Below are 23,167 nucleotides of genomic sequence, written 5' to 3'. Positions count from 1 at the left end.
TTTGTTAACCACTCATGGTAAACCAGTTCTTGCCTATTTACTTCTTAAACCTAAATATTTCTCTTTTATGTTCGTACATTTCTTATCAAACCACTCACGTGCCTAGTGTGTTTGTGTGTGTGTGTGTGTGTGTGTGTGTGTGTGTGTGTGTGTGTGTCCGCGCGAACGTCAGTGATTCACCGTGGTCTTGGATCATGTGCTAAACTCGTGATCGGCAGTTATTACCAACCCGACTGAGAGCTTCATGCTTCGTATAGTCTTCTCTATAGGTATTGCAGTGACTTTGTACACACACACACACACACACACACACACACACACACACACACACACACACACACACACACACACACACACACACACACACATCCCTGTGCCCAAGGAGAATAAGAACGGTTTGTAGTATAGTTTTTTACGCCCTAAGTAATGCACAAACTCGGTTCCACTGATTTGTTGGACCGAGACACTAACCACTACACTGTTCGACGAAAGCAGTGGTGATCGATGTTTACTAAATAAAGTTCCCTCTTCGTGATTTGCTACTGCAGTGATCGATGCCAAATGACGAGGCATCGAGTTGTTTGCATTATTTGGAAAAACATCGGCGACCAACCAGTCCTGTCATGGAACAGAACATAATTGTGAGTGATGGCAGATTAAGATATATTGCCTTGGTTGAAAGTAGCATTGGAATCTTTGAAAAGAAAATAGGATTTAGAGATAGGGTATAATTGTGAGTGATGACATGTTAAGATATATTGCCTTGTCGAAATGTGGCGGTGGAAAATTCGGAGAAAACTCGGCTCGGTGTTTGCGTGTCGTGGGAATGGAACTTGAGCGTTTGTGTCGTCGATCATAGTCTTGTGTCCTTAATCATGGTCTTCCCTCTTTGGGTTAAAGTCGCAATGACCTCAATTTAAAAAATAATCCGCATAAAGGATAATTTTTTTGTTATGTTGATATAAGAGTCTAGTAAATAATAGATTTTATTTTGTTTTATAATGTTTTCAGAGTAAATACATTTCGATTTTATTATACCGATTTGTACAAATACTGGACGACTTACTTCGAAATAATCCAGTATTTATTTATCATTTCAAATAGCACTAAATAAATAAATAATGTATATATGTTAAATAAATAAATTGATAGATGAATAAATTAAAATAAGTAAATACATGAATGAATAAATAGATAAATGAATAAATAAATTAATGAAGAAGAAAATAATGCACCACACTGTAAGAATTAATTTATCTTTTGTTTACATTTACACAACCGAATATTTTTTTCCTCCTCCTTCTTCTTCCTCTTCTTCTTTTTTTCATCTTCTGTACATTCATTTTCTTCATCTTCTTGTTCTTTTTTCCTTCTTCCTTTTTCCTCTTCTTCTTTGTTATCTTCCCTCTTCTTCCTCCTCATATTGTATTATCAAAAAAATGTACATTATCGCAGATTATAATGAAAATGACAATGAAAAAATAACATATTCTGAGGCTATATGATAGTTCTTTTTAACTATAAGTTAAAAACAAAACATTTTCAACAAAATGTAGAGATCGGGAATGCAGACGAAATTGATTCGAAACGGATTCGAATGTGAGTGGAGAATTGCCCGAGTAGATTTCGATGGTGATACACTAAAGGAATGTTCGTCCGTTGTTTTGGATTCGATTAGGCTTCATCTGAACTATTGTCGGCTAATATCTTCAAAGCGAACCCAAAATTTGCATAATTTAACTTAAGTTCATTCTTGACTTAGTCTCTCGATATATTACCGCTTTTATTCTCATGGCGATTTAAAAAGAAATAATGTCGACACTTAACGTTTTCTTTGACGCCAAAAGAATTCTCAATGGTTAAAGCGAGTCTTCACCAAACTTGAGTCGGACACGAGCCTTCAGCAAACATAGTTACACAGTCGTGGAATGTTATGTTATATTCGTTTTACATGTTGTGTTCTGCTTACATAGCTACTGCATGAAAACTATTCTCGAGGGCTCAAGCACAAACGCACAAACTAGCTATCAGAAAGAAGTCCTAGGATTGATACACACACACACACACACACACACACACACACACTTATATATATATATATATATATATATATATTATATATATATATATATATATATATATATATACGGGTATGTGTTCACTTAAGCAAAGTAGACCACTTGGAAAAAGAAACTAACGAAGCAGAGCGCTTTCGTATATTACAGCCCGTGCAAAAAGTAATTTTTGCACTGAAGATGTAATATACGAAAGCGCTCTGCTTCGTTAGTTTCTTTTTCCAAGTGGTCTACTTTGCATATATATATATATATATATATATATATATATATATATATATATGTGTGTGTGTGTGTGTGTGTGTGTGTGTGTGTGTGTGTGTGTGTGTGTGTGTGTGTGTGTGTGTGTGTGTGTGTGTGTGTGTGTGTTTCACCATGGTCTTAGATCACGTGTTGGACTCGTGATCGACAGCTATTTCCCTCCCGGAAGAGAGCTCAGATCCCATATATGACCGATCTATGGGTAATGATGTGACCTTACACGCACACACACACACACACACACAACTCCTCGCCCACGAGAATTGGAGTAAGGACTCGCAGCGTAGCGATACTGAAATTATTTCAGCCCTAGGCGGGATTCGAACCCGGACTGCCGTAGTGGCAGCCGGGAACTCTACCAACTGCATGATGTGTGTGTGTGTGTGTGTGTGTGTGTGTGTGTGTGTGTGTGTGTGTGTGTGTGTGTGTGTATGTGTGTGTGTGCGCATATAGCGAATCATTGATTCCTAATGTGTCATATGGCGAAAATCATTTGTAATTTGATTTGTTTCGTTTTCTCACTCTAAATAACTATTCTAGCCAGAAAATTTAGGGTGTACACCAAATATAAACCTTTTCCCTAATAAAAGGAAAGTGTGAATTCATTTTGGATAATTTCAAATAAATTACATTTAGATGTTTAGTATATTTTTTGTTGCATTGGGTTTGAGCAATTCCATACGTGTTGTACCACGGTTATGTTGGTCAATGACATACAAATTTGCATAACTATGTTCCCCTGTAATCGATGCAAACACGCTTTATTGACAAGGACGCATGACTCCACCGACATGACGTCATATCGTCTCTGGCCACTTCATAGCTAATACTTCTCGCGCACGATCTTTTATCAGACAAAAGAAAAAAATGTATAGACCGAGTTCATTTTCTTTTCCACGTGTCTGTGATCTGCCACTTGTGGCTGGTGAAAGAAATATTTAAGAAAAAGAAAATGTTTGGTCCACTTTCTGGTGGGAGCCATCAACCACTTAAAAGTGGCACCGTGCTTAGAGGCCCTAGACGAATGAGGGAAAGATTGAGTACCACATTATGTCACGCACAAAGGCAGTAGCGATAAGACGACGAAATGGAGGATCATGATAGTTGGCCCCATTTCCTTGCATCAAAGAGTATTATGTAAAGGCATTGGCATGTCTGTCAAAGTGTACAAATACTTTTTTTTTTTAATGGCTGACAATTTTGTTCTAAGAGATACTGATCAACCGAGGACATAATTTGTTCCTATGCATGATACAATTCCTTCTTCCGGTTGTAAATACTGTATATTCACATTTGGTTCCATCCTTGGTACTTGAAACTACGAACGCACTCCAAAACAATTTTTTTCTAATTAGTCGTCATCATGTAACAGTTAATTTGCGAGTTTATAGATAAAATTATTGAAAATTGTACCTCCCAGTACTCATGACAGCAGTGTTGGGACGCAAATAGTATTTTGTGTGCAAAAAAAAAATATTCCCGTTGCAAATTACTCCTTATGACACCACAGGGAATAAGGTCCTTGGTGGAGGGTGGAGGGAGGGATGGGGGGGGGGAGAGACTAAACGAATTAAGGTCGTCAGTGTGTGTTTGGGGGTGGGGGACCCTATCATACCTTGAAATAAGCTCCGGCGATACAGAAAACGGAGGAAGAAACGATTGTAAAAAAAAAAAAATATACTTTTCGACATGTTTGTGTAGCGTCACCTCGTTCATGACTTTATTGATTATAATCTGGCTTAGAAAGGACAAATAATATTATGTAGCTGAGGTTTCGTTCGTTCGGGCTCTTCCTTCAACCCAAAGCCTAATTTACACGGAACAAGTTGAGAGGCAAGTCAAGTATGCAAGTTACTTTCTACAAGTTACTTGCCCCCTGTAAACATCTGCCTGCCGTGTGTAAACATAAATTTCTGTTACCAAGCAAATGTTTACACATGGCAAGTAATTTGTAGCAAGTGACTTGCACACTTGACTTGCCTTTCAACTTGCCCCGTGTAAACGAGGCTTAAATCCTTTCAGTTACACTCGGGTCTTCTCTTCAGTCTTCCCTCAATTTTTTTTTCAACTTAGGGGAGGATTGGGGGATTTAATCCTTTGCATGAGTGTCAGTAATAGACTGAATTTAATCCTCTGTGCCAGGGACATAACACAAATATATATAGAAACTACGAGTAGTTTCGCTTTCTTCCATGTCTGCACAGATGGTGTTGTTGTTTTTCATATAACGTTTGCTCACAGTAACATTTTCGCTGTTCTGTTGACATTGTACCAAATGACTTCCTAATTAAGGTTAATACATGCTTAGACATGCTAATGCAGCGTTTCATTTACATTCGTCTTTGGTTTAGACGACTGAGGAAACCCACGCCAACCACCCAAGAACCGTGATTGACATCAGGTGAAGCACGCGCGGTCATTCAACTAACATTTAAGATCATCGACCCCGTATTATACCGAGTTTACATCCTCAGTTGAACTAGGTTGTCTCACAGTATTAGTAGGAACAAAGTATGTCACCATTTTCGAACGGTTTCTTTGTCAACCGCGTTCTGAATATCAAGCGTCGTGTCGTATGGAGCACACAAAAATTCACCTCGAATAAACTCGCCCTACGATACTTTTGAAGTGTGGATGATCTTTTCACCCAAACAACATATTGTATAGGTCTTTCCTACCTTCAAAACTTTAATTAACCTCTCGAAAATAGTGGTACAGTGTACAGATACTATTATGAAAAATGTATTATGTTACAAGTGATCGGCACCGGTCAATATATGGTTGTCAAGTCCAGGAAATTGGCTCGTGAGGTCTGCACCTCTTCTCGGACTTCCGGGAAGAAAAGGATCCTGTCTTCCTCAAGAGAGACCTCAAGGTCACTTAGGTCCACTCTCTTCAACCTTAAGGTTGTGAGATGTACAGCGAATATTTACTATTGCGGACACCTGAACCTGGCCTATGATACATTAAACGACTCAAAGTTCCCCATCATTGTTGAGTACTTGTTATATTTCTACATACACTTATTCCTTTGCTATAAAGGGATTTTTTTTTTGTAAGCAAGGCTGTGCTCAAGTGACTCAAAGAAAAGTTATGTTTGCGAATGTCCGCAATAATATTTCCTTTGCCGTCGTGCCTCGCAGAGCTTCGAACTTATCTAGGACTGAGTGCACTCGACCTCGATTCGAACGAATACAAAGCGTACCGACAGGAGACACGGGACAAAGGTAGCACCTCTTGGTAGTAAACACCTCGCCCTGTCACCAGGGGGGCTTTCGACCCCCCTACCCCCACCCCCAAGAAGTTCGTGAGGGCGATGGGCTAACCATGAGTAGATTGCGTGAGCCATTCGTGTTATCGGTCTGACATGGAGAGAGCGACGGTTAGTACCTAACGGGTCACCTATTGATCATCCCATTCACTGCCGTGGTCTTCTCTATCATGGCCTGGAGATTCTCCCTCCCCCCCTCCCTAACCCTCACCCTACAATCAACCCCCAACCCCACATACACACACCCGAAACCCCACTCTGATCGATCGAGACCCTAATTTGGCCAAGATTCCCACCATTGATCAATAATGAAGCCATCAAGCTTTCATTACCACAGTGTTTTTATTACAATTGTTGCTTGTAGTAGTAGTAGTAGTAGTAGTAGTAGTAGTAGTAGTAGTAGCAGTAGTAGTAATAGAAGTAGTAGTAGTAGTAGTAGTAGTAGTAGTAGCAGCAGTAGTAGTAATAGAAGTAGTAGTAGTAGTAGTAGTAGTAGTAGTAGTAGTAGCAGTAGCTGTAATAGTAGTAGTATCATCATTATTATTATTATCATTATTTATTATTATTATCACATTTGTTTATTGACTCCCTTGAAAAGACCTATGTCCTCAAATTTCTCTCAAAATGGCCACTGCTGTCCGGAATTTGAGAGAAGCTCAAGGAAGTTTGAGCCCTTTCTCAGCAGAAAAAATAGGGATTCTCTTAGGCTGAATAAAATCACCTGGCGGCAGTTAAAACCGACTACAGCCGTGGAACAGCAAAAGCGTTAATAAGAAGAACGTGAGCGTTTACATGGGCTCCCTGAATCACTCTCCTTGACACTATCCTTCAGAATTTTATCAACGTTGCCCTTTGAGAAAGCAGAAGACTTTTTTCAGTTGAAGGAGGCCCTGGGAATAAAATAAATAATAATTATGTTGGTAAACTTAAAAGATGCGATTCTGTACCAAGAGGTGGTCAATAACAATCTGACACGTACAGACTGAAAATTCAAATTTTATTTTTGCATATTAAATCGACAGTTTCCTTATAAAGGAGGTTTCCCTCAGCTGAATAAATATGCCTAGTGGTAGCTAGATTTAACTAATAGCTAGAATAAACTACTAGCCTTAAGCCTCAACGAAAAGGTTAAAGGATACCTGTATATAGTCCAATACTAATTATTTCCGTAGGTAAATAAAAGGACAGGAAGACAAACAGAGGTGCCACATTACTAAACTTAATGTCCCAATTGTACAAAGTTCACGTTGACGATTTAGTGGAAAAATAATATCAATAACATAAAACGGTGTTTTTTGTTGTGATGTTGTATGAGTGTGTGCTTGTGTGTGTGTGTGATTCACCATGGTTTTCACCATGGTCTTGGATCACGTGCTGGATTCGTGAACGACAGCTACTTCCCTCCCGGAAGAGAGCTCAGCTCATATATGACCGATCTATGGGTAATGCTGTGACCTTGCACCCACACACGCACAACCAACTCCCCGCCAACGAGAGTTGGAGTAACGACTCGCAGCGCAGTGATACTGAAAGTTTTAACCCCTGGGCGGGATTCGAACCCGGACCGCCGTAGTGGCAGCCGGGAGTTCTACCACTGCGCCACGAGTCGTGTGTGTGTGTATACATTCGTCTTCGACTGACTTCCCCGTGTTAAAAAAAAAGGAAATGCGATTCTTTTCATTGTCCATTTTGAAACCTAAGGCCAAAGTTTCCCTCGCCTTCATATGTAGCCTTCTTGTTTCCCTCTCGCATTATCTTTCCTCCATTTCCTGCCTATGTCAGTCGTTCTCCTTCCTCCTCCTCCTCCTCCTCCTCCTCCTCCTCCTCCTCTTCCCTTATTGCATCTTCTCCACGTATCTCTTCTTCCCATTTTTTATACATACAAGGAGTTTATAAGTTCGTGTGTAATTTAAAAAAAAATATTTTGGTGCTAGACATTATAGAATTAATCTGTAAAAAAGTATCTATAAGTCGGATGTGTCTTTTTTTTTATATAATTCCATCTTTTTGTTTCATTCTTTTTGTTCTTCCTTATAAGGGGGAAAAGCCTTTGGTATATTATTAATTCTGACTTGCACGATCTTCAGAATTAGTTTAATTTTTTTTCTATGAGGAGTTCTAAAAACTAATATTCATTCAACAAACTATCGAGCTCTAGAGGACACGTCAGCTAGGATAACTGATGTGATTGAAGGTGTTGCTGATATCAAGTTGCAAAAAAAATGTCCTTCAAGAATTAAAGAATCGTAATAAACCTATTTTTTCTCTTATTCTTTTTACTGATTAATTATGTGATAAAGGTCCATGTCTATATATATATATATATATATATATTATATATATATATATATATATATATATATATATATAATATATATATATATATATATATATACACGTTTATCAACCACAATTCACTTTAATTCTAAGCCATCAACATCGAGAAACTTGAGGAGGCTTACATACAGAAACGGATACGTGGTACAGCTAAGGACTCGAACCTCCGCTAGTACGTAACAAGTGACAGTGACTTAACCGGTTGCACTATCAAGAGAGATATAAGTTAAACGCAGCTTTTCTTATATATTTGTATGCTCGAATTACATACACATACACGAAATTTTGCGTTAAACCCATCTCCGTCATAATAGTACAATTGGCAAGTATGTGTGTGTGTGTGTGTGTGTGTGTGTGCGTGAACGCGCTAGAAGAAAGCGTGGGCGTACTAGCCTAGTTCTGGATCATTCGAATCCGGCAGTGATAAGACTAATTACGTTAATGACGTCGCTGATACTTATCAGGACCTGCCACTGCACGGCAAAAAAAATTGTAACATAGAAAATAAATAAAAGATAATCAAAAAGAATCAACAAAATTGTGACATTACATCTGCCTCGACTGAACATTCCTTGCATATCTCCTTGTTCTCCTTCGAGCTTATCAATAACAAGAAAATACTGTCTCCATTGCATGATCTACTGTGTTATTTGAAAGCTGAGATAAGAAAAATTAGCCATGATGTAGGACTGTTGTCCGTCACGGAATCGTGTTGTACCAATGTAGTAATAATATGGTTTATCTCTTTTTCAAGACTTTGTCGTCGTCTGCAGCGCGAGTTCAAGGTTTCATGTTGGAACACGCGAACGCGTAGAGATAAACCGGAGTGTTCCCTTTTTCAAGCAGTTGACGTGGACAAATTTCCAAATCAAAATAAGATATCTTTATGCCCAAGTACGCTAGAACCGTTAATGAATCTAGATTGAAATGAATAGATTAGAAATACTACTGAAAATAATATATAGAGGAAAAAATTCAAAGTTTATCAGTGGAAACGGAGAACAAAAATTCGTAACAAGAAATTCAAACATTATACTTAATTTGTTCTATTTTACCTTATTCTTATTTCATTTTATTCTATTCGTTTATTTTATATTTTCATTTACTTTACTATTATTATTACAACTTGAAAAATCCACACATCGGAATAAGATCTCAAACAGATCAGAGCCTGAAATCATGAAATATAAGTCTCAGCTTCCTAATGCCTCAAGAATTAATGCTTCTACGATACCATAACCCTTTCATATTTCCTTGTTTTTGTAAGAGTATTTTGTAGTGTAATTCTATAGTAATATCAACATGTATAGACTGTGATAAAATTTATATATAAATATTAATGAAAAAGGTGGAAAAAAGAGAGTCACGGGTCTCGTTCCGAGTTTATTCCTGACCGGTTTCGCTTGCAGCTTCTTCAGAAGAAGCTACAAACGAAACCGGTCAGGGATAAACTCGGAACGAGACCCGTGAGACTCTTTTTTTCACCTTTTTCAACTTGTCACAATGTCTCAACATAAATATTGATGTATATAAAACAAATGAGTGATGGGGTGTGAGATAAACACAGGGAAGTGTTGGGGATTTATTACTGACGTTTCGTCCTCACCAGGACTTGTTCAGAATACATACAGTCACAGAAATATCAAAACCTTATGTCTCAGCCGAAGATTACCACGTTCCTCCGAGTTCAACCTCACTCCTCCCACTTCTCCGTTCAGGTTCGCGAAGTACCAAACAGCTCACCGTTCGCGCTTATTTAATAAACCCACAATGGTTGTTACTTGGATGGGAAGTGATGTGCGCTACTTCAACTATTTTTCTTCTATTCTTTGCGAGTCCTTTTCGGAGTGCCTCTATTCTATCTTAATCAGATAAGTGGTCATGACTGTCAACGTAGACCACTAGCGAACTGAAAGTCTGGTAGGCCTTGACATCATTTTTGTGCTCATATGTCCGCTTTTTAATTCCTCTGATGGTTTCTCCGTAATAACTCGTATGACAGCTTCCACGCGGGATTTTATAGATAATGCTATTTTCTTCTTTGTCGATCATGATTTTGTTGTTGTTGTTTTTTACACAATATCTCCTGTTTTGTTCCGGTGCTGAATGCGATTTTTATACCGGATCTGGTGAGGAGATGTCCAATCTCACCTGTGTATTTGGAGTTCGTCCCCGGATAAATATTCACTGCTGTCAACTATGGTCACTTCTCTGTTCTTTATGTTTACTTTTGCTATCTTTCAAACCTTCGGTTCAGTATCCCTTCCGGATAAGAGTTTTAAAGTTTTCACCAAAATCTGTTATCAACCTATCAATTTTACTTTATTTCATCTACCTATTTATTAGTTATCACAAGTTTACGAATACGTGAAAAAATTTAGAGAAATAGAAATGAAGCTACAGCATTAAGGGGAAAGGGCGTGTGTGTATATGGAAAAATGTACAAGGTGGTCCGAATGTCATGTTACCCCTACCAACAGAGGTACAAGTATTACAGTAATACAAAATACATGTCCAGGATTCAGGTTGCTTGTAAGTGTATGGGCACATGAACGTGTGCATTCAGGCAAGAGCATCGGGGCTGTGCGACATGACGTCACTGAAAGATTCGGCCAATCAGCTCCTCCGAAGACATTACTGCAATGGAAACATTTTGTTCCAGTGTTCTTATTTTGTTCTATTGTTCTTACAGTAAATAAACTGAATCTAGGACATGTATCTTGCATTAATGTAATACTTGTACTTCTACTGGTCTCAAAACTGCCAGAAAATAGATTTAATTTTGAAGTTGGTTAAAACAACTTCGCCAGCCGTGTAGCTAATGAATGGAATAAACTCCCTGCATAGGCAGTGCAATGTAGTTCAGTTCGAAGCTTTAAGATTCGTATAGATAAACACCTAAGGAAGATACTGTAATGCCTGCCATTTATTTTATATTATTTGTTTGTTATTATTTGTCTTTTTGTTTATTATTATTTGCTTGATTTTCATGTATTATCAGTTATCTGTCAATTTATTATTATCTACTATTTACCTGTTTGTTTATTATTTAACTATATGCATTGATTTATTTTATTTATTATTATTTGTATTATTATAATTTTTTTTTCATTAATTTATTTATCGTTATTATATTTTTTCGCATCCGACCTAGATATGGATCAAAAGGTCTTCTGTCGGCATGCTCCGCCTTTGTAATCCTTTGTGATCCTTTGCAACTAAACATTCGGACTACCCTGTAGCTCATGTAACAGAATTGGAGTAATTATTATTACGCCATTGTTACCCAAGGACCACAAATCTCTGAGACTCACAGCCCATCAGTCAGAAACATTCATAGTATAACGTGGGCTGGACATGCCTCTGTTCCTAGTATAGTAATCAAACAGTCCCTAAAGTTGATGTGAAATTCTCAGACGCACAATTCACTCGTCAGAAATGTTTGGCTGGCGAGAACTTTGTTTTTATTATTATTCTTTAGCAGCCATTGCATTGTGATGATATTTTTTTTCTATGAGACAGAGCCATGCAATTTCAACTCTCTTCGATAATATTACCGATCCAAGGGCAGTGTATTTGTTTGTCAAACTTTCTTATGTCGTGACGTAACGTCACTCGTTTTAAAGCTTTGAAATCACTAAAATTATACAAGAAAAAAAACTATCGAGTATATCAGGTTTTTTCCTTATAAGTAACCAATAGTTTAGAACTCCAAGTTAGGTAATGTTGGGTATTTATGTAATGATTCCTAGATCTCCTAACTATATTTCAAACAACTCTATAATACATAAAGAGCACACTGTTGATTATCGAGTAGAATATACTTCCTGTGACCTAAATGTCGACATTAAGGCGGTCAACTGGCGAAGTCATTAAGGCCCACTGTATCCACGGTAGCACTGTTATGGTAATTATTTAATCGAATGTATGTTACTTAGTGAGATTAATATACTACAAGATTGTCATTAGCTTTCTACCTTGTGGCTTTTTAAAATGATCAATAGACTAAACATAATTTATCCAAACATATTTATGGGAGGAATTCATCGCTTGTAGTAACAGATTTAATTAAAATCTTGATACAATTATTTTTAGGAAGCATGTAGTATTTATCTATTCGTTTATTTGTCTAGTAATTTATTTACTTGTTTATTGTGCTTAATATATTTTAGCAAATAATGGCGTTTTCCTTTTTGGCATTATTAATGAGTAATGAACAAATAATCTGGCAAGTACACATAACTCCGAAAACTCTGATTGGCTGTTTCCTTATCAAAGCTCGGTCCCTATTGGCCAGTGTTCCCATGACGTCACACACTCATATCATAGGCCCCATGACCCATTATAAATCGTTTCATGAACATCATTTTCAAAATCATCATTGCTATCATGGGTATATTGGCTTAATTAGTTATGATCATACGCATTTATGAAATTTACACACGAATGCAATCTTACACGTTCATGTCGCTACATCTAAACTAAAAAATGACGTACTTATCAAATTGTTAAAACTTGCGATAAGTCCTTGACATGTCGCACAGTATATGGTATTGGAAGAGCGTACCTATTCCCTTCTTTGTGAGTTCTTTTGTTCCCCTGAAATCGCCTGAAATCACTTCAAAGCAAACTTAGTGAAGTGAATTTTCCTCGAATTTAGGACGTTGTAATCATCTTTCTTATCGGATGAATTTTCCTTAAAATTTGTTGATTTACTTTCTCACTTGTCATTGAGTTCAGCACCATAGAATTCAAACAACATGTTGCCATTTTTGTAGTTATTGTTTTACATGATCAAAGGAGAGGAACTGGTTATTCGCAATTACAGGAATCAAGTGCTATTGTTTGCTTCTTTAACACAGATAACTACCACCACTGACACGCAAACAACACGTAAACAGTAAAATATAAAAAGAAAATATAATTGGAAACAATGACCTGATTTAAAGCTGAGAGACGGAAATGTAAATGGGCAATGAGATACTTTTAACTGAATATTTTCTTCATGTAAAGCTAGCCATCTTCATTTATGGGTATAATGAAGTTTTTTACTAGAACCATAGGGAAATGTGCAGCTACAATCGTATTCCTTAATCTGTTCACTGCAATGACCCCCAGAAAGGTGAATAAACTCGTAAGTCTGTATCCAAAGTAGATATTATAGAAAGCGTCATAGAAAACGTCGCCGTAACACAGAAAACGGCACCTTAGCGCAAAGATTAATCGAGATAATCCAAACTACTTTGCAATGGATGTATCCTTACAGACCTATGAAAATGTAATATTCATGTATAGTAATGCATTGCGAAGTAAATGCAGCCCAGAACGGAGATCTTGCTGAATTGCATGACTAAGGTAATCATAGCTGACATGACTCAACGAGGGTGTCATATCACCCACAGCTCGAGTCAACATAAGAACATGAGAAGGAAAAGGACTGCAAGAGGCCATAAGGCCTACACTAGGCAGTTCCATGTCCATTACCACCTGTCACAAAGCTGCCTAACCGTTTCTTTAAACAACCGATATTTTCAACGCTCACTACATGGTTACCAAGTCTATTCCATTCTTTGATCACTGTCAGCAAGCCAGTTCTTGGCTATTTCTTCAATCTAAATTTGTCCACATATTAATAGAAGACGCTGTCATCCTAAACAGGAACCTCAGTCATAATGAGTAGTTCCTGAGTTGTAATATATCTTATTCCTTGCTGTAAATATATTCATAACCGAAGTCCTAGACTTTTTCCTTCCAGATTTAACAGAGGTCCCCCAGACTGTAACGTGGTGACAAAAGAAAAACGAATTAGTTTGTTTTTATCTTGAATAGAATGTGCAAATCACAAACACAAACACCAAACAGAAAAATTATAATGAATTAAAAAGAAATAAGAGCGCAGTAGCATGAGATTATATTTTTTTCATCACAGCTTCTTCCCTTGTCTCACGCGTAGGGCTTGCAACGTGTACCTATGGCCTGGAGGTAGGACGGGTGGAACTGGACAACAAATACCGTTACCTGAACCTGAACCACGCCCCTGACGAGACAGGAACGCTCCTCTGCCCCTACAAGCTCGACTACGAGGAGGACCTACTCGGCCTCCTGTGGAGGAGAGATAACAAAATCATCGTCGAGTATCGAAGTGGCTGGAAGTCGCCATTCAGTGAGTACAAGACACGTCCAGCTGTGCCTCCGTTTTCTGTTGCCGTTCGCCGTATATTTCATGATCTAGGCGAGGTCTGTATGCATACATTCACATACATACACACACACACACACATTTGAGGCTAGGTAAGATAAATAGGAGAGTTGGAGACGGTATATCACGTATGTTGCTCTTTTCCTCTACACTACAATTAGGCACATGCACACATATTGTTGTGTGTGTGTGTATGTGTGTGTGCGCGCGCTCTACTATCTTGCCACGCAGAACGTCTAAAAGAATCGAAATCAGGTATGAAGTTTTGTGTCTCGGGTGGGGACGGCTGAAATATACGGCCCTATTTCCCGTTTTCTATAATCGGTACCTGATTCCTCCTTTTCCACATACCGCCCGATAATATAGAAACAAACAGAACAGTCCAATATTTTTATTCTAAAGATTACTCGAAGACTAAAAAAAAATAGGGTCCTTCAAGCATTAAGAGCAAAATTATATCTGGAGTTTGCTTAAAAACTGCAAGAAAACGAGGATCCCTCAAGTATTGAAACCAAATTTTTTTTCTCTGAAGCTTACTCAGAGACTTTAAGAATGTGATGCTCCTTTGAGTATTAATGCCAAAATCGAAATGCAGTTTCCTTGAATGCTCTTTTGAGAGTCCGCCAAGTAAAAGCGAAAATTTGAAGGTTACTCGAAGACGGTCGTCAAGAAAATTGGAGTGCTTCAAGTATCAAAATAAGATTTTGACTCTGAAGGTTACTTGGTGACTCTCTTTAATCAAATGAGTGTTTGAGACTTCAGTTCTTAGCGTTTGAGAGAAAAGAACCAAAAATAATTTAATCCGAAGTTTCTGACGTCTGTATGACGTCATCTGTCGTGATGTGGCGGTCGAAGAGAGGATGATGGTTGGTGATCAATGATAAAATCCTTTTGGACACGAGATCGAATACCTTGCGACATAAAGAATTGTGAAGATGCACCTTCACACCTGGCAAGGTTTCGAAGCGTAACGAGGTCTTAATCCATCACAAGACCTATTGAACACTGACACTTGTTTACAGATGTCTAAATGTAATTTCGAATTATGTTGATACCACGTTTGAGATTTCTCTTCCTGTTTCTTTCTTTTCTTCTTTTTATTTTCTTCTTCTCGGTATGCACTCTACGCAGTCGATGAACATCTGAAGGAGTACATCTTGGCTGAGAAAGGAAACACAAGCTTAAAGATCCTTCGTGTAAGGAAACATCTGGCTGGGATCTACACCTGCTCCATCTTCGGTTCGAATGCCAACGTCACCTCCAAGCCTTACGAGCTCGTCGTTCTTGGTAAGTGGAAATGAATACATTTTCTTTCAACGTCACCTTCAAGCCTTACGAACTCGTCGTTCTTGGTAAGTGGAAATGAATACATTTTCTTTCAACGTCACCTCTAACCCTTACGAACTCGTCGTTCTTGGTAAGTGGAAATGAATACATTTTCTTTCAACGTCACCTCCAAGCCTTACGAACTCGTCGTTCTTGGTAAGTGGAAATGAATACATTTTCCTTCAACGTCACCTTCAAGCCTTACGAACTCGTCGTTCTTGGTAAGTGGAAATGAATACATTTTCTTTCAACGTCACCTTCAACCCTTACGAACTCGTCGTTCTTGGTAAGTGGAAATTAATACATTTTCTCTCAGAGTCACCTCCAAGCCTTACGAACTCGTCGTCCTTGGTAAATGGAAATAAATACATTTTCTTTATAATTTGTCGGTAAAGGTATGCACTTTTACACATATTAGCTAATATAAGTATACACGTTGTTATGTTTAAAGTGTTCATGGTTATGAATATCATAGTGTTGTTGTTATGGGTTGTATTTTATTGTCCTTGTGGGTAATCTTACACTACTGTCTTGGTCATCTTCTTTTTGTACATTTTTCTTCAGAAGAGACGAAGGTTTTAAAATGGCAAATTAGAAAAATATGACCACTGTGTAATTATGATTATCGCGTAAAATTTAAACCCGCTAATCCCAATGAGATTTTAATCTCTCACAATGCAAAAAAGTGCGAACGTGTTTACAAAATTGACCGAGACAAAGACGACTGCAGTGCTCAAGCGTGTGCAGGTTGGACTAGTCTCGTCTCATAATGATACGCAAATTTTCGTTTATATAGCAAATGCATATATTACCAGTCTCTATTTGCAGTATAACCTCTACTAGCTTGTAAACGGTTGCAATTAATCGCCAATCTTGGAGAGAAAAAAACAACACACGTGTTTCTTCCTTGGAGGTAGATCAAACGCTGCGACGGACCACGAAGTTGAACAAACGCCGATGCTGTGATCATATAATCATGACATGATTCTTTATTACTTTTATCATGTCCACCTTCTAGACGGAGTCAAAAATAATTCAAAAGTTTATATATATATATATATATATATATATATATATATATATATATATATATATATATATATATATATATATATATATAATGTATATATATATATATATATATATATTATATATATATTTCAATTTTCATCAAGTCAGTAAAGCGTTGTTGTCAAACAATTTTGTCACGTTTATATATTCATTGCTGTAATTTATAAAAGATAACCAAATAAAAAAGAATATAACAACATTAGAATGAATACGTTTGTTGCAGTTTAATTTCTTTTACATACATCGAAAGCTTTCAAGTAATAAAGAACATAAATTATATCATTTAGATTAAGGTTCCCTTTACCCCCGTTTTCTATTAGTATCTCGCCCAACCGCCATTATTTGCAATTGTATATTAGTGTTATCAACACAAGTGACATGATAATGCTACATACTGTGACAGCAACGCACCCCTGCCAAGACAACGACTTCAGGCAGCGTTGTCTGATTCAAATCAGTAATTTCAATGGAGAAATGCATCTCGAGTCATTACAATAAGCAATAAAACATGACTTTAAGTATGCCTCGCTTCACGACGTCAATCGGACCGCGGGAGAAGAATTTTGCAAGACATAGTGTATCCCAATTCACTAATTTTCACTAATTCAATTAGTTTTCGCTGATTTTCTTGTGCCATGGACTGCAGACGACTTTATTCTAAATGAGGGCGACCTTAGCGTTGAATTACATTTTCTCATCTGATATACGTTAGACGATTATTCGACTATTCAGTTACGAAAAGGATTTCATACAAAAGTGACTCGTTTTCATGCATTGCATGATAACTATACAGTATACACACACTATATATGCTGAATATCCCACAATCGGAGAAAAGAAAGTTGTTCGAAGATATGTACGATTAGGATATTCAAAATATCTTACAAATGTGTTAGAACATTCAACATCCCTTATACACACACACACACACACACACACACACACACACACACACACACATATATATATATATATATATATATATATATATATATATATATATACATATATATATATATATATATATATATATATATATATATACAACTCCATCTTCAGAGGTGCAAAAGATCTTACCCTTTCCGTATCACTTGTATATATATATAGATAGATAGATATAGATATATATATGTATATATTTATATATGTAAGTGAAGATTTGGAGTCTGGGATTTATATTGGAAAAACTGTAAATACCAGACTCAATTGAAGGGATTATTTGCCCGACGTTTCGATTCCCGTCCAGGAATCGTCTTCAGAGGGGATTCTGGATTCCAAGGAAAGACCACCTCGCTTGCGCGGGATCGGGTTTTGTGGGAGGGGAAGAATGTCTGTAGGAAAATGAAAAGATAGTAGTGTATAAAAGAGGGCTATTGCCACCGGGCGAATTGCGAGCGATTAGGGGCTTATTTGTTGTCGTGGCTTAGGAGAACTGGGCTAGGAACTTGGACGGCGGCGCCAATGCCGGGAGGAAGAGCATATTATATCACCAACGAAAGTTTGGAAAATGGTAGGAGACGTAGTAGGAGAGAAAGGGGGAAAAACGGAAAAATCTTTAGCGGGAGGTAAACTGAAATGAGAAGATGTAGTATAAGAGAAAGTGAGAAAGGAAACGAATTTTAGTCGAAGAAAAAGGAAGTGTATATGTTTGTGCGTGGGATGCGGCTTTGTTCGTTTGATTTACGGTTAGTGAGTAGATTTCAATTCCCGCGTGTAGAGGGCGTTCCTGATTGGCCCCAGGTAAGGCATGAGAATTCCTGTTTTACCCCAGGTTGGGTTTGAGTATAAAGGTTACAAGATTGTGAGCTCCTTATAAATCGTCGAAGTGGTAAACCTGAGAAAGGTTCACACTCTCAATCACATGTACAAAGCATACCTCTTTACAATATTAAATACACTACAATTGAAATGAAATGATTTTACCAAATAAAATAAAATAAGATACAAATAAAAAGTTACATGGCTGTGAACATAAAACAAGCGTAGCAAAAGTAACAATGCCTAACACTTCCGTAAAAACATCAGAACATAGGACAGAGATGCAAATGAAGGTGGACCACCTAAATTCGCATCTCTGTCCTATGTTCTGATGTTTTTACGGTAGTGTCACGTATTGTTACTTTTGCTACGCTTGTTTTATGTTCACAGCCATGTAACCTCTTTATTTGTATCTTATTTTATTTTATTTCATTTGGTACCAATACTTCATTTCAATTGTAGTGTATTTAATATTGTAATGAGGTATGATTTGTACATGTGATTGAGTGGGTGAACCTTTGACGATTTATAAGGAGTTCACAATCTTGTAATTACCTATTATACCCCCTGAGGACGATTCCTGGGCGGGAATCGAAACGTCTGGCATATAAACCCTTCAATATATATATATTTATAGATATATATATATATATATATATATATATATATATATATATATATATATATATATATGTGTGTGTGTGTGTGTGTGTGTGTGTGTGTGTGTGCGTGTGTGTGCGTGTGTGTGTGTGTGTGTGTGTGTGTGTGCGCGTGTGTGTGTGTGTGTGTGTGTGTGAGTAAGTGTGTGCGTGTGTATGTGTGTGTGTGTGTATGTATGTTTGTGTGTGTTCATATAATGTATGTGTGCATAACATGCATGAAGTGCATATAGATAATATGTACATTCATACATACACATGCATATACGCACACGTCCGTACACATGTATACACATGCACATGCCAATTATCTCTGATATACGTAATTTTCTTTTCATGGCCGATTACATAAATTGCTTTCCTGCTGGTTGATGATGTTGACGTGTTCAGCCTACATTTAATAAAGATTGTATCAGTGGTAAATATCTTTCATGCATCACAAAGGGTGAAATTCAAACATTCGCTCTGATGACATTCCATATAGATTTTCTCCTGTGTGGTTCTAAACAATTTTATCTTATTCTATTTTGTTTTTATATTCTATTTTCTTATTAACATTTTTCGTGAGATCGTAGCGGGTGGGGATAGATAACAGAAGAGTAATTAAAAGATTTTGGAGAAAGTGAGAGAGGGGAATAATGTATTGTCTTTTTATTTGTTCGTTTTTGTTTTTGTTTTGTTTTTTGTTTTTTCCCTGCTTCCATTTATCCAGTCTCGGTATAAAATGAAAGCTATTTTGTCGACATTTATTCCCGCAAGGTATCATTGCAAACCGTTGATAATACCATGTGGTCTGCATAAATGTGGATATAACGTTTGTGTTTGAGTAGTAAGATTTTTAGTTATTGATGTGAGGAGGGACGAGTTCGAATGGTGATAGAAAGCTGGTCGAGAGGGTTAGTAGTTCGATAGAGATAGTACTTACTATCGGAGTTGGTTGAGGATATTCGTAAAAAAAAATACAAGATGGAAGGAAAGTGTAATGACTTCCTTTGAGATCCGCTGGATGAGGAACATTAGACATTTTCTTATCTCTGTTGTTCATTTCTTCGTCTTCTTCTTCTTCGTCTTCTTCGTCTTCTTCTTCTTCGTCTTCTTCTTCTTCTTCTTCGTCTTCTTCGTCTTCTTCTTCTTCTTCTTCGTATTTCTTCTACGTAATTTTTCTTCTTTTCTTCACATTTCTTCCTCTTCTTCTTCTTCATTGTCCTCTGCTTCTTCACCTTATTCTTCTTCTTATTTGCCTTCTTCTTCTTCGCCTTCTTCGTCCTCTTCTTCTTTTCCTTCTTCTTACTTCCTCTTCCTGTTTTTACTCTTCTTCAAAATACGTCAGTGGTTCCTATCAGAGGTATTAGAATGAGTTCACAGGAATGAAAAATGGAGTTCGTTTGTCCTCTAACTGAATCCTACCCAAATCCTAGATCTTATTATGTGAGCAAATAAAAGAGACAGACAACGTGAGAAGAAAGAGAAAACTTGAATGTCCATATACCCAGAAAAAAAAAATCTGATCACTTTTAACGCCTACTACCCCTTCTTTTCTTAAACATCACTTTTATTGTCTCAATGACTCCACAACCCTACTGATAGGTGCGTGTTCTCTGTGCCCTGAACCTTACATGGTAGGCGGGAGAGTTTCTGCCGACTCCCCATCAAGTCTGCAGTTGATTGTCCACTACGGTCAGAGAAGTTCTTATCTATGCCACCGAGTGCTCCATCATGACAAATAATTTCACTTCCACGCTCATTACGATAACGCCTTAACTTCAGTTTGTTTACATTTTTTTTCCAGCGCGCCTTGCGACGAAGAAAACGGAGTTTACGTCCTATTTCTTTGTTTCTATCATGTTTATTATATATTTGATTAGTTATATGTTTATATGTTTATTTGTTTATTTATCTATTTCATTTGTAATTAGGTAAATAAACAGACGAATGAATAATGGATACATGGATAAATAAATGAATAGATTGGTGAATAAGTATTTAATTTGTTATATGTTTATATGATTATTTGTTTATTTATCTTTTTTATTTGTAATTAGGTAAATAAACAGACGAATGAATAATGGGTACATGGATAAATAAATGAATAGATTGGTGAATAAGTAAGTAAACAGAGGCGTAGGTCTTTGTTATGACAATCAAACACTTCTACGCCACTGACGAAGAATCAAACTCGAAATTGCGATTTGGCAGCACAGATGACCTCCTACGGAGAAAACATCTCAACTCTTACAAAAGAGATTAAGACCATCGTAAGACACGAAGAGATTGTCTTAAAGAAAATAATGCTGAACTAGCAATGAAATTTAATTCTATTTTTAAGAGAAATTTTCCTGTTCATTTACACCTCTGATATATATATATATTGTATATTAGATAAAAAACAAAAATAAAGATATAAAAGGACAACTCCTTGTAAGGGGTACTAGTTCTTTTGGTATAAGGACAGACTTTTTTTTTTATCTATGTTTTTTCTGTTCATTCTGATTTACCCTATTCATCTGTTTACCTACTTCCAGACATTCCCGAAGGCGGTGTGTACTTCAGATCCAGAGACGACACCGACCCTTGCAACGTGGTACTCAATTGGTCAACTCCTGCTATCTATCCAGACCCGACCGTCAATTGTGGCGTCTGGTCTAACGAAACCGAGAACTTTACGGATACTGTGACAACGTGGAAGCGGACCGAGTATTACAACGGCTCTGTGTCGTATTCCTTCGTCAACCAGTCGTTCATGGTAAGGGTGATTCGAAGTCATTCATGGTGAGGGTGTTTCGAAGCCAATCATGGTGAGGGTGATTCGAAGTCATTCATGGTGAGGGTGTTTCGAAGCCAATCATGGTGAGGATGATTCGAAGCCAGTCATGGTGAGGGTGCTTCGAAGCCAATCATGGTGAGAATGCTTCGAAGCTCATGGTGAGGGTGCTTCGAAGCCAATCATGGTGAGGGTGCTTCGAAGCCAATCGTGGTGAGGGTGTTTCGAAGCCAATCATGGTGAGGGTGATTCGAAGTCATTCATGGTGAGGGTGTTTCGAAGCCAATCATGGTGAGGATGATTCGAAGCCAGTCATGGTGAGGGTGCTTCGAAGCCAATCATGGTGAGAATGCTTCGAAGCTCATGGTGAGGGTGCTTCGAAACGAAGCCTGTCTCATGTCGACAAATTGTTTCGCTAAATTTTCGTTTCGTCAAATCGTAATATTGCCAAAAGCACATCACTTCATATAGTCGACCCAAAGGGAGTTTGGGGAAATGCGCTTTGGAAATGCAGCGCTTATGTGTAATTCACCTCATATTCACGTGGTTTAATCGAGGAAGTTATCTAACTTCAGCCAGCGCGAAATCTATAAATTGAACGGGTAAAACTCACCGTCTTTGATGTGATTCAGAAGTAGTAATATACAAACTTCCTTTTTCTAGCGGTATGACATATAAAAATTACTGATATTTTTCCATTATTATTGACCAGACTAGAATGGAATGAACTGCCACAAATGATATCATGTGAGTTTTTACCGTAGGTATTTCATTACCCAACAAGAGTTCCACTATTCCATTTACTGATCAAACCAGTAAAAATATCTCAGTTAATTTCCTAAAAGTTCACTTACATTCTATTGCTTATGATCAGATCAAAGCCTCAAGGTATCTCAGCTAGTATCAGAGGACATGATAAACTCTCAGAAATGTTAGATAACTCTTATGATATCAGAAGACTTCGTAATGTTCTAGAATCGTTTGATATCTTAGCTACAGTATTAACAAAAGTCGCAATAGCCTTTGGGAACTGTTACGGTGGTATTCTTAAAAATCATTATATAAATCTTATATAAATCCTCGGAAGGGAAAGATTTATATAAGGTTTTCTTAAAGAATACCACTGTAAGAATCATACGGTGTTATTCTTAAAAAATTCTTTCCTTTTATAAATCTTTCCCTTCCAAGGATTTATGTAAGATTTATACAAGGAAAGATTTTTTTAAGAAAGCCACCGGTAGATCCCGCAGTTTGTATTAGTAGCATAATGACCCTTCACAGTTGTGAAATACCTCAGTGGATATCAGAACACATGAGGAGACATAAAACTGTTAATCGACATATATTTACATAATAACTAGTGCGAATGGGTGACAATTAATACAGGAAATTAATGGTGCGCGTACATTACAGAAAACGAATTCTTTAAGGCGTGACCTTGCTACAATC

At 37.3% G+C, this 23,167-nt stretch overlaps 1 protein-coding gene across 1 annotated transcript in view; it reads left to right on the top strand.

Annotated features, from left to right (window-relative positions):
* Positions 1 to 23,167, top strand: part of LOC143033770 (uncharacterized) — a 50,836-nt gene that overhangs the window by 16,539 nt on the left and 11,130 nt on the right. Inside the window, exons 2-4 of the mRNA XM_076199257.1 lie at positions 13,898 to 14,107; positions 15,275 to 15,430; positions 21,480 to 21,700. Of these exons, the coding sequence (XP_076055372.1) occupies positions 13,898 to 14,107; positions 15,275 to 15,430; positions 21,480 to 21,700 (587 nt within the window). The remainder of the gene's footprint in view (positions 1 to 13,897; positions 14,108 to 15,274; positions 15,431 to 21,479; positions 21,701 to 23,167) is intronic.

Source organism: Oratosquilla oratoria, chromosome 16 (genome assembly GCF_046742065.1).
Source record: "Oratosquilla oratoria isolate Oo_2021 chromosome 16, ASM4674206v1, whole genome shotgun sequence".
Classification (NCBI taxonomy): Eukaryota; Metazoa; Arthropoda; class Malacostraca; order Stomatopoda; family Squillidae; genus Oratosquilla; species Oratosquilla oratoria.
The sequence above is the reverse complement of the archived record's forward strand: the minus strand, read 5'-3'. Positions and strand labels throughout refer to the sequence as shown.